The sequence below is a fragment of the Pantherophis guttatus genome, chromosome 4, assembly GCF_059756535.1.
Source record: "Pantherophis guttatus breed Tessera chromosome 4, ASM5975653v1, whole genome shotgun sequence".
NCBI lineage: Eukaryota > Metazoa > Chordata > Lepidosauria > Squamata > Colubridae > Pantherophis > Pantherophis guttatus.
Window position 1 is genome coordinate 40,285,166 of NC_142066.1, and position 12,427 is coordinate 40,297,592.

General features: G+C 44.2%; 1 protein-coding gene across 5 annotated transcripts; it reads right to left on the reverse strand.

Moving 5' to 3' along the window:
• Window positions 1–909: 909 nt before the first annotated feature.
• ZBTB45 (zinc finger and BTB domain containing 45) lies at window positions 910–11,885 on the reverse strand. 5 transcript variants are annotated; one of them, XM_034423142.3, is made up of 5 exons: window positions 11,777–11,885; window positions 10,826–10,928; window positions 9,817–9,904; window positions 7,994–9,619; window positions 910–5,149 (listed from the first exon to the last, which is right to left on the reverse strand). In XM_034423142.3, the coding sequence occupies exons 4-5, from the start codon at window positions 9,513–9,515 to the stop codon at window positions 4,587–4,589; spliced, it is 2,085 nt and encodes a 694-aa protein (XP_034279033.1). In that variant the 5' UTR covers window positions 9,516–9,619; window positions 9,817–9,904; window positions 10,826–10,928; window positions 11,777–11,885; the 3' UTR covers window positions 910–4,586. The 5 variants fall into 5 exon arrangements, with proteins under 5 accessions (XP_034279033.1, XP_087748090.1, XP_034279031.1 ...); XM_087891964.1 differs by lacking the exon at window positions 11,777–11,885 and adding an exon at window positions 11,629–11,736; XM_034423140.3 differs by lacking the exon at window positions 9,817–9,904.
• Between the last annotated feature and the right edge of the window lie 542 nt (window positions 11,886–12,427).

Genomic DNA, 12,427 nt, shown 5'->3' on the forward strand with positions numbered 1-12,427 from the left:
AAGGATATTGCAAAGTCTCCATTCCCACCCACTTTGGGGCCAGCCAGAAGTGGTATTTGCCGGTTCTCCAAACTACTCAAAATTTCTCTACTGGTTCTCTGAACTGCTCAAAATTTCTACTACCAGTTCTCCAGAACCTGTCAGAACCTGCTGAATTTCATCCCTGGGTCAGGGGCAAGATCTCTTACTTCATAAGTAATTTAAGGCAGCAAATATACATAATTCTCCTTCCTTCTATTTTGCTCACAACTACCTGTGAAGTGGATGGGTTGGGCTGAGAGGGTGACTGTCCAAAAACACCCAGCCCACTTTCATGACTAAAGCAGGACTAGAATTCAAAGTCCCCTGGTTTTTAGGCCAGCATCTCAATCCATACCCCAAACTGGCTCTCCAATGTCCAAAAAGCTTAGAAACCCTGCTTCATGCATTCATTCAATTGCCTTTTAAAGCCATCTGAGCAACTGGTCATCACTACTGTAACATGCCACTAAAATCCATAAGTACACACAGGCTGGGATTGGCTTTCATCCAAGATTTGAAATGGACCAGAGGTTATATGATGATGGTAAATCACAATTGGAAATAATACATTTCAGCTATATTGACTGCAACCACCGTTCTGTGCAATATATGAAATGAAACCATATAGCTTATTTGTTCTTTCGTGAGTTTGTCTATGTGCCAAAAACCAGAATTGCAAAGCCCAGGGAGCTATAAGTAAATACATCAGAAGTTGGTTAAAAAAAAAAAAACTATGATTATGTTGCTTCCCTGTTTGATCAACAAAACAGAGATGTAACAAGCTATGGTTAGTGGGATGTGTGAACCAAGATATTTTTAATGGACTTGGCTGATGGGTGAAGGATCTTGGACTGCAATGTAGGGGATGGATGGTCTGCAAAATATTACTTTCTGTTCCAGTAACATTTTATTATTGACATACTTCCTGACATATAAATCTTCTGGTAATGGAGCAGATACTCAAATGTGTTTGTTTTATTTTACTATTATAATTACCTAAACAAAATCAAGATATCTCTATTTGTTGAGTATGAAGCCAAGGGCACATTCTTCTCTGCCTGCTCAATCCATTGCTTCTATAACTAGCATTGAATCTGAAATTTAAAAAAACAAACCACCCACCCACCAACCTCTCTCTGTCAGGAACCAAAGAAGGGCAAGCAGATGGTGATATGACTGGCAGAACCCAATCACTATTCATTTGGAAACAATAGGTTGCATTTTTCCATCTGCATGGCAGGACTGATTCCCTAAAAAGAAGCTCTTTGAGTCTCCTGTCAAGTAAGCAAGTTTTGATTCTACAGACATGCAAACATAAGACACTACTTAATGTCAATTAACATATAAGATGTTTGTGATCTGCCCAATGTCACTGAATTGCCAGCAACATGAGCTGTGAGGTATATTGAGGCCTGCAGTTTAACATATATATGGTTACAGAACTTCTATCATTGATGTAGTCCAAATATCATATCTTATCACTGCCTTCCAGGATTTCAGGTGCAGATTTCCCAACCTCTGCTCTTTGATATCCCATTAAGTGAAAATATAATATTTTTTTCATGCTTTTCCATGCTGTAGAGATTAGTCCTCAACTTACCACCACAATTGAGCCCAAAATTTCTGTGGCTAAGCAAGAGAGTTATTAAGAGTTTAGTCCCATTTTATAACCTCTCTTGCCACAGTTGTTAAGTGAATCTCACTGCAGTTGTTAAGTTAGTAATACAGTTAGTAAATGAATCTGGCATTCTCATTTGACTTTGTCAGTAGATTACACATGAATCACTATGAATGTTATAAAAAGATGCCAGTCTTTGACCCCAAGCCAAATGTCCAAATTTTGATCACATGAATATGGGAATGCTACAACAGTCCTAAGCGTGAAAAAAGATCATAAGTCACTTTTTTCAGTGCTGTTGTAACTTTAAAGGTCACTATGTGAATGATTGTAAATCGAGAACTACTAGAATGTGGGCTCAAAAAAGCCACTGTTTTAAGACTCCATCTACAGCAATTTCATCACAGTCTTACTACTCTAAAATTCAGACAGATTCAGACACTGCTTTATTCCTAGATAGAAAAAGAAAACAAAATGGAAAGGTGTTGGTAACTTTCTCAACAAAATAAAACCAAACTGTCTTAAAAATATAAGTCAGTAATATATTAGCTGCAGACAGAGAATATTGTGCTTCCAATACAACAGAATATCTGTACGTCAGGGTTGAAGGGGGAGGGGTCCTTGGTGCTCTCTTAGCTTGACTGTTTTCTTGCCCTACTCAGAGAGCACCAAGGATCCCACAATATTGTGCTTCATATTTGTTGCTGCAGTCTTATCTATGAACTGCCTTGTTGGAACAAGGCAAGTATTCATGTAGTGTCCTGTATGTCGCCAGATATTTTTGGGAGATTATATCCCACCCCAGCACCTGTTACTCAAGTGATTTATTGTCATGTATTTAAAGATTCAGCCACCATTTCCCAGCATTAAGCTACATTTCCCTGAAAATACGACCTATTCAAAAAGTAAGGTCTAGCTCGATTTTTGGGGGGTAAGCCAGGGGTGGTATTCACTTACCTTAGCTACCAGTTAGCAAATGGGAGCACATACACAGAGCGTAAAAAACGGGACGTGATGATGTCTGGGTGGGTGGGCGGAGCCTCCCACAGCTGCCGCTACCGGTTCGCCCCAACTGGATAGAACTGGCTAAATAGCACCACTGGGGTAAGCCTAATATACACCCTACCCCAAAAGTAAGCCCTAATGAAGGGGGTGGGCATGGCCAGCACAGGAGGCAGCTCTTCCCTTCCCTGGTCACTTCATGGCTGCTTAGCCCCTTAACTGCGGCCCGCGGATCAGCTGATCCAGCGAGGGCTGGTAGGTCTGTCTCTCCTGGTGCCTGGAGATTTTTCTGGCAGTTGCCAGCCCTAGCCCTCCCCACAGCACCAGGCAACCTTACAGCCAAGAGCTCCTGTCTTCCGCAGCTCACCTTGTGGCTATGAAGCAGGCAGCAAGCACGGTTTGCACTCCGCCAGACCTGCAGCTCCGGTGTTCCTCAGGCTGCTGCATGATGAGGCAGAAAGCCATGTGGTCTGTTGGAATCGCCGCCCCCCACTACCCGGCTGCTGCTGCTTGAAAAATGGACAAAAAGGCAGGCAAGATTATGGGAAGCACATGCTTAAAGCAAGTGCTTATGGTACAAGCAAAGCACAGCCTGTCCCTTTCAAGCAATCAAATGTCTGTGTGTGTGTGATAAATGACAGAGAAAGAGAATTGCAGGCAATGCTGTTTGAAAGGGTTTCCTTTCCACCGTGTCTTTCTTTTTCTCTCTCTCTTTCTCACACACACACAGATGCCCGGCCTCTGTGTGGGCGAACACCACCTGACCCAACGCGAGAAATGGGCTCCCTCGCCACTCTTCTCCCATGTGAAGCCAGCTGGGCTCGACCCCCCGCCCCCAAGCCCCAGTCTCCAGCTCCGCATTTTGTGCACACTCAGCTAGCCCGGCTAGTCCCCAAATCCCTACTGAACAAATATGCGGGGCAGATGACATGGGGATTGGCACTGGGCCATGAGTCCCAGGCTGCTGCTGCCGCCTGAGATCAGCAGGCCAGATTCGGTGAGCCGGACGCACTGCCACCACCCGGAAGGAGAAGAACATGAGAAATGGGCTCTCTCGCAGCGCCTCCTCTCCCTCTTGTCCTCCCAGGGGGCGGCAGTGCGTCTGGCTCACCAAATCTGCTGGCCGAGATCAAATCTGTTGATCTCGGCCAGCAGCAGCTCTGAACCTATCCTGGCTGGCAATGCTGTGGGCAAGAACTGGCCATGCAGATCCCCTTCATGGCTGTGCAGACAGAGCCTACACTGGCCACTATTCGGAACTCTGGCCTCCCTCCCCCCCAGTCTCAGGTCGACAGGGCTAGGGCTGGCAAGAGACAGAATTTCTGGCCCTCACTGGATCAGCTGATCTGCAAACGGCGGTTAAGGGGCTGAGCAGCCATGAGGTGATCGCGCTTGCCGCATTGTCCACCTCAAAAAAAAATAAACCTCCCCAAAATAAGGCCAAGTGCTTATTTCAGGGGTCAAAAGAAAATACGATCTGGTCTTATTTTCTGGGAAATCCAGTATTACATTGCCTTAGTGTAGGTCAGTCTATTGGTCCAATAAGATTAATGTGATCCACTCTTTTTGGAAAATCCTGTTTTGAATTCCAGTCAAAGGACATTCCCAGTCCTGCTAACATGTCATTTAACTGATAAGATCAGGGATTCAACTTATGACTCCCAGCATGCAAAGCATATGCTATACTATTGCACTACAGGCAGACTAAGAGACAGCCATTGGACACAGTCTCCATCTGTGTCCTACAGCAGAGTGCATGGTCTGCCCGTGGTAGCACTATCCCTTGTAGAATCTACAGTGGTAGCCCTGAAGACTTTGCCTTTCTAGTTTGCAACATACCACATCAGATATTTTTCCAGATTAAAGGACTCAAAGTAAGCCTTGATGCCATCTATCTCCATAAACCACAAGGGTTGGATCAAGCAGCAAAAAAGGCCCATATGTTCTAGACAGTATGAGGCTGCATGGAGGTTTCCGAAGTAGGATCTCCTTTCCAGGCCGTAACTGAATTTTCCCCAGTAGCTTCTCCCTTCCAGGTTACCAGACGACTTTCTGCCTGGCTCGGATCTCCTGTCTTCCAACCACTGATGGTGCTCTCAGCAGTCGGCTCCCCTGCTTTCCAAGCCACAGGAGCAGGAATGATGCTTGCCTCAGCAGCAGGAGCAGCCGTGGTGGCAACATTTGGTTTCTCCTTCCAGTCAGCTGGGGAGGAGGATGTGACAAGAGCCCCGGGGGCATCTGATGGGCCCCCTTTCCAGGCAGTGTGAGTGGTCATGTGACGCTCCAACAGAGTACGGTGGGAGAAGTATTTGTTGCAGATGCAGCACTGGAAGCGTTCAGGGCGGTGGGTGCGCATGTGCACGTTGAGGGAGCTCTTCTGGGTGAAGCGCTTGCAGCAGATGGAGCACTGGAAGGCACGCACACCAGTGTGGGTCACCATGTGCTTGAGCAGATAGTCCCGCAGTGAGAAGGAACGCCAGCAAATGCTGCACTGATGGGGCTTCTCACCTAGAAAGGGAACAGCACAGCAGGCCGGTTGAGCAGGCCAAATTTTCATTTCTTAACAAAAAACTTGCTCTCCAATGGGAAGGAGGGATGGGAGAAACCAACCGGCACCTCTCCTTTTATGATCCCAAAGCATCCCCAGATTATGGAGGGAGGCCTGTTAAACCTTTGTTTGATTTGTTTTAACTTAATCCCAGTGCAAAAGAAAGACAAAAAAGACAAATGCGTTCTTTTCAAGAATTTCACTGAAATCACTGCATTACTCTTTGCAGTTCTTGGGGACTCAGAAAAACAAAGGTTCTCTTCATAGCTATAAAGAGCTGCTTTGTCTGTTTTGCAATGCAGAGATCCTTTCACTGAATAGAGTAACAAGGCAGGCATTGTAGTTATCTCTACAGTGATAACTGTGCAATGACCACAACATATACTGTACAGTATATAGGTTGTCCCTCTACCTATCACAATTCTGGGAGGCCCAGAATCTTGGATATTGAGTGAACCAGTTATTAAGTGAGATGCCACATGACCACTTTGCTCAACGATTGCAATCCTGACTCTCCCAGTTGTGGTCATTAAGCAGCCATGTGTGTTTTAAGTGGAATGCTAAGAAGAGTGGGCTGGGAAGAGGGTTTGGGCCTCCCACCTCAGCTGGGAGGTTTGGGCACTCCCCATCCCACCGGGGAGAACAATCACAAGAATGATGGCATTTGCTAGTGTTTTTGCCATATTTGAGGTCCATTCTTCTAGCATGTCGGAGAATTTCTCCTCCCAGTATGGGAGGAAAAATATACCCACACATAAAATCTTACCCATGCGTAAAATCATTTGGTGCACTGGGGGAATGGATCATTGTAAAATGGCATGATGTTTTACAATGGCTAGAAATGTTTCACCATTCTAAGGTTGTTGTGATTGCAAAAGAGCATTAAACAACTGGTCATTACATTGAGGATTACCTGTATTCAGGTAATCAGGAAACTTGGCTGTTAAATAGGTATTAAAGGTATTTAATTAAATATATTTTAATTAAAGGTATTTAATTAAAAAAAATTAAAGGTATTTAATTAAATATATCTTAATTAAAGGTATTTAATTAAAAAAATTAAAGGTATTTAATTTAAAAAAATAAATTTTCTTGCCAAATGCTTGCCATTGCTTGCTTCCTAGGGCTGAGAGTGACTGGTTCAGGGACACTCATGCCTAATAGTTTCCTCATTCCTCATCTATTAGATCAAATAGGCCCTCTAATTATTATAATTATCTGGATTAAAGGCAAAAAAGAGTTTTCAGAGAATTCTGGGATGTAATTTTCATCCCTGTCTGCAACTCAAAGCAGCTATGTCCCAGTGACTGTAATGCTGTATTCGCACCACCCTGTGATAAGAATCATTTGCATTCTAAGACCTGGTTTATTGTAACTATGATTGTTTGCACCATAGTGGCTTATCTTAAAATCGAACAAACCCCATCAACAGTTGTCACCAAAAGTTTGCCTAAAGTTAGTTAAAAATTAAATTAAGTTAAATTACTACATTTAGCTGAAGGAGAGGAAAAATCAATTTAGGAAAGGGTTTTTAGCCAAACATTGTGTTTTATTTGGGACACGCTCACTTTTTGTTTTAATTGTACCCATTTCCCTTCTGCCCCATCCCTAGGTGGTTTGCTAATATGTTCTGTCTGATGGCTCTCAAGTTTAAGGAATTTCTACACAAAAAAGCTAATGTCATTCGTTTGGCTTCCCTGAGACCCAAGTATTTCAATCCCCAGTACCAGTTTTCCAGCAGGATGTCAGCGGAGGAGAAAAATAAAAAGCACTGGCAGGAAAAGACATTGCAGCAATTGCAAGAAACCAGATTTTTCTCACCCTGAAGCTTCTTGCATTTTCTCCATTCACTCAACCTTTCTCCTTAAAACATTTATTATCAAAGCAGCCAATCCTACTGTCTTTCCGTGATCATTTGTATTTCAACAGCAGGAAAAGATTTGAGGTGTGACTTGGCCAATTTTAGTTTCTCATTTTTATTTCCTACCTTTCATCCATTTGCACATTACAGGCAGTCCTTGATTTACGACCATAATTGAACTCAAAATTTCCATTGCTAAGCAATATAGTTGTTAAGTGAATTTTGCCACAATTGTTAAGTGAATCACTGTGGTTGTTAAGTGAGTAACAGGGTCATTAAGTGAATCTAGCTTCGTCATTGACTTTTGTTGTCAGGTCGTAGGTCACATGACCCCAGGACACCATAACTATTATAAATGTATGACATTTGCCAAGTGCACAAATTTTGATCATGCGACAAGGATGCGACAATGCTCGTAACTGTGGAAAAACGATCACGAGCCACTTCTTTCAGTGCCATTATAACTTTGAATGGCCACTAAAAGAATGGTTCCAAGTCAAGGACTACCTGTATTGGTTTGAGCGTTTGGTTTTTTTAAAACATCTGTGGCTCTATTTGGATTTTTGTGCACATTTTTCCTAGCTGCGTGTATTTACTTACAACTTTTCTTGGAAATCAGCAAGAAATGTTCTTTCTTTCTAGTGCAATATTTCTCAACCTGAGTAACAATAAGATTTGTGGACTTTAGTTCTCAGAATTCTCCAGCCAGCACATGCTGGCTGGTGAATTCTGGGAGTTAAAATCCACACATCTTTGCTATCCAAGTTGAGAACCATTGCTCTAGTCTAGTGTCAGCTCCTTGTGTCTGCCTTCATTTACCATTCTCTCAAAACAGTAGGAAAAACAACCTTGTTCAATCACTGAACAGTGATATTTTCTGAGGCCCAGCCTTGTTCTTCCCCAGCACTGACAACCCACCTCCCTGGCTTACAGATTTCATTACCAGAATGGATGAACATGTGCTTGGTGTAGTTCTTCCGAGAGCTGAACGTTTTCTGGCAGTGGCTACATTGATAGGAAGGTTCCAAGCAGCGGGAGGTTCCAGGCTGTTGGCTCTGCTGCTCCCCACCATGAAGAGCACCGGTAACCATTGTGTTGGGGCTGAGCTGCACCATATTGCTGGCACCTGACTCCTGCTGCTGCTGCTGCTGCTGCTGAATGCTGTAGAAGGTCTGGGCTACGCCACCAGGCTGAGGTAAGTGGAACTGGAAGATGCTGGTATTACTGGTGACTGTGCTGGTATTAGTGACTTCTGCCTTGAGCTCCCGCTGGATGCCTAGGGAGGAGACAAAGGTCAAGCCCTCAGCCCCACCACTGCTGCTCCGGGGTGGAAACCCAGAGGTGGAGCCACTTAGGTCTTGCTTGAATTCTCCTGTTAAGTTCCTTAGATTGGAAGCCTCTACATTGCAATCAGGATGGAATTTATCTCTATCTCGAGAGGTGGAAACTGTAGCCTCTTCTCCACTTTCTTCTCCCTGCCAGGATGGGATGAAGGACTCGGAAAAGACATCCTGATTTCCAAAGAAATCCTGACCTTCCGGGGTGGCATAATCCAAGTGGAGGCTCTCCTTCCGGTCTGCTCCACTGCTACCCCCAGAATCCTTTGCCTGGTCACCAAAATCAGCAGTAAAGGGGCCACTCCCACTGCATTCAGCAAAGCAGCTCAGTTTGGCCTCTCTTTCTGCCTCCGACCCCTCTGGGCCTTCCCCACCGCCTTCTTCTTCATCTTTGATGATCACTGGCATTGTCTCAGACAGCTGAAGCCTCACTGGCTGGCGCTGCTTGCGGCTATGGCAACTGGGGGCAGATTCAGTGGAGTGCAGGTAGGAACCTCCTGCATCTCCTTCACTTATGGACCCTTCACAGGCAGCTGTCCTAGCTTCTCTGTGCTGGGAGGACAGCAAGTCTCGCAATTTATAACGCACCTCTGAGGCACAAAGCAGCTTTGGGGGTTCAAGGTGGGCAGTGTCAAGGTCACCTGGTCGTGAGAGGCTGCCAATGACCTCTTTGGATTGTTGCTCCTGGGGCTTGCCGGGCAGAACTCTGGGAAGAGATAGGGGTACCGCTGGAGCAACAGTGGGGGGTTTCGGGCTGCGATTCTGAGAGATGATCTGGGTGCATTCGTCAATGACAGTCTTGATTTGCAAGATGGAAGCAGCGGTGAGGATCTGCAGAGCTTCAGACTGGGCTACGACCAGAGAGCCACTATACATAAACTCCACCAGCTGACGCACTACCTGGCTGGGGACAACAGGGGGTACCTCAATCTCTGAGTAGCCCAACAACAGTTTATCATGGAAAAAGGGGCTGCCAGCAGCCAGTACACAACGGTGAGCCCGCAGGGTGGCCTCCTGGATATGCACTGTCACATCACAGAAATGACCACCTAGACGTTGTCCATTCAGGGTCTCCAGAAGAGACTTGCTGAAGTTCTGCAAATGAATATAATGGACAGCTTCAGCCATTCTGTCTTGTATCCCACTCTGGAATCTTTACAGCTCTAGAGCCTTCAAAATATACTCTGCATCACAAATAAGGATGCCAGGCAAGAGAATATCTAATAAAAACCCTGCAACAACAATGGAGAGAAAGAAATTATCAGAGATGCTTCAGAAGCTAACATTAATTCAGCAATCAGAAATCAAGGATAGGATGATAGCAATAGCACCTAGATTTATATACCACTTTGCAGTGCTTTACAGTCCTATAAATGGTTTATAGAGCCAGCATCTTGCCCCCAACAATCTGGGTCTTCATTTTACCAACCTCAAATAATCAAAAAAGAGACAGCATAGACTGCAGGTGGATAGCAGGTGGGCAAGAGGCTCATAAGGGACCCTTCCTATTTCTTGCACTGTAAAGGAGACAAGGATGTGAAGAGTGAATTGTGTTAATGTAGCTTTACAATAAAGTAGAATTAGCTTATTTTGTGTAGTCCATGTGGTAGGGCTGACATGGTACAACAGGATCTTGTTGTGTAACATTGGGCACAGCTTAATGTCTGAGAAACTTTATCTGATCTGGAAAAGCTAAGCAAGGGTGGATCTTATTAATATTTGGATGACATGAAAAGTCCAGAACTACAGACTGGAATGAGAGATCAAGACAACATTCCAGAAGAAGGCAATTACAAGCAGCATTTGTATTTCTGCTAAGGCAAATGCATGAAGCCACCAGTAGTTATTTGACTCAAAGAAGACTTTATTGACAGAGAGAAATAGCTCAGTGGCTAGTTTGGTCACACATCACCTCACTGAGATTCTACATGTGGGAATTTCCATTTTGGGAGGGGGATCGTTGATTCAGTACATAAGTACATGCTCTGCAATGCAAAGAGGAAGTCCCAGTTTCCAACTTCAGCATCTCTAAATAAAAGAGACCAGGCAAAGAAATAATGAGAAAGTTGTCCAGCCAGTCATTAACAAAAATCCCAATTTTGCTTTTTCCAATTCTAGTTTTGCTTTGATTGGAATTTGCTAGGTTGTTCTCTCATCAATGAAGCTTTGCAGAGAGGAATGACAGAAAAACATCAGATCTTGTCATAACCTTGAATATCAAGTGTGGTAGAAGTTTCTTTTTTTTTTTTGAAAACGTACTACTTCATTGAATATGCAAGTCTAATAAAACCCTAGCATATGTAAATCTATACCCCACCCAAAAGTCACACAGCTATAAAAATCTAAGAAGTTTGCAAACGTTCATATACTGGGAGAACGGATGAAAAGTAGGGCAAACATTGCAAAATAGTTACAGTAAATAAATAATAAGTACAAACCTGCCTTCTCAAGCTTGCTATCTCCAGATGTATAAAGGCAATGCAACTATAAGAAAACCTAGCAATTGTATTTCCAACACATACAGAGGACATCCAGGCAAAACTGCAACATATAAAATCACAGTTTGTTTAAAAATACAGGCAACAAGACAATTATAGATAGAATTGTTTCACAAATGTGAGAAAGTTAACTGAAATCTTACTGAGAGGTAAAACATTAACCTAACTGGAGAGGATATTATGAGTTGATTTCAAGCTCTGTAAAAATAGAGTTGTCTTAAAAGTTAACCTCAGAAAAAAAAAATTGTGGGCAACTATAATGAAATGATGAATACTTTGCTGACTACTTAAAAAGAAACTGATACTCTGCCTAATCTTGTGTATAGAAAAAAAGAGAGACAGTCTGCCAGGAAAGCCACCAGGAATAACTCCGAAATGCTTGGTCTAATTAAAAAGTCCTAACTTACTTTTTTTATGCACAGAAAGTTTCTATCTCTGGAAGCTGCGTTTGGGCCTTACTATCCTGCTTGCTCTCTCTCTCTCTCTCTCTCTCTTTCTATATATATATATAATTCACACTGGCACAAAATGTTCCTGAATCTTGGACCAGCTTCCGAGCGAATAATTATTAATAATAGGAGGAGTTATTGGATTTCCAGCTTTGGTTAGTGAAATATACTCTTTGCAGACTCAGAGCTATGCGCTTTCTTCTCATGACTGCACGGGCTCCGGGGCGGAGACCTGCCTCCGCATCCGCCCCAGGGCTCCAACCACAATACTCAGCATCCGAAGCTCTGCCGCACCTGTGCTAAGGGAAGCCAGCCGTCCGGGCTCCCGATCCCTCAGTACCTGTTCCTGGGAACGGAACCGGCATGAGGCTTTGAGAACAAAGAGGCGTGGCGAGGACCCAGTGGGCGGGCTTATGTTGGAGGTGGAGCCCCGCACACCTACCTTCCTGGTCTGCAGCGCGGAATATCCACTCCAACAGGCTTTCTACGGCGACCTCCTTCCGCGTACTGTACGTCGCCTCCCACCCGGCACTTCCGCACCGTGCCGTGTTGGCGGGGCGCGTAACCGTAGAGACAAAAAAGTGTAGAGTAGACTCCCTAAAGCTGAGAGCCTCTGTTTATTGACTACAATTCCCAGCATCCATCAGCACACACCGGTTGGGATCTATAGTCGTAGAGAAAGGGAAGATGAGGCTAGCACTGCCTTAGGGCGGGCCGCTGCATAAAGCGCAGATTCCGCTTTTCTTCGGCAAGGAGGGCAGGAAAATCTAGGAAATGCAGCAAGCGTTTCCTTTCTTCGCAAATGTGTATAAACCGTCACAGAAACTTTTGCCGCAATAATTCTTAATCGGAGGGAAATGTTAGCCCACCCTGGCTTAGAAAATATTTGCCCATGCTAGTCTTCCGGAACTTACTGTCCTCCAAATATATCGACTAAGTATTACAGTGATGAACTTGCCCGTGTTAGTGGCGGGAATGGTAAATTTACACCTCTGACTAGCATAATTTTGTGGAAGGATGAAAATAGACCGACCCTCTCGATGGGGTTTCTTTTCCTGTCTCGGAGTTTGTGCAATTTCAAACGGCAAACAGA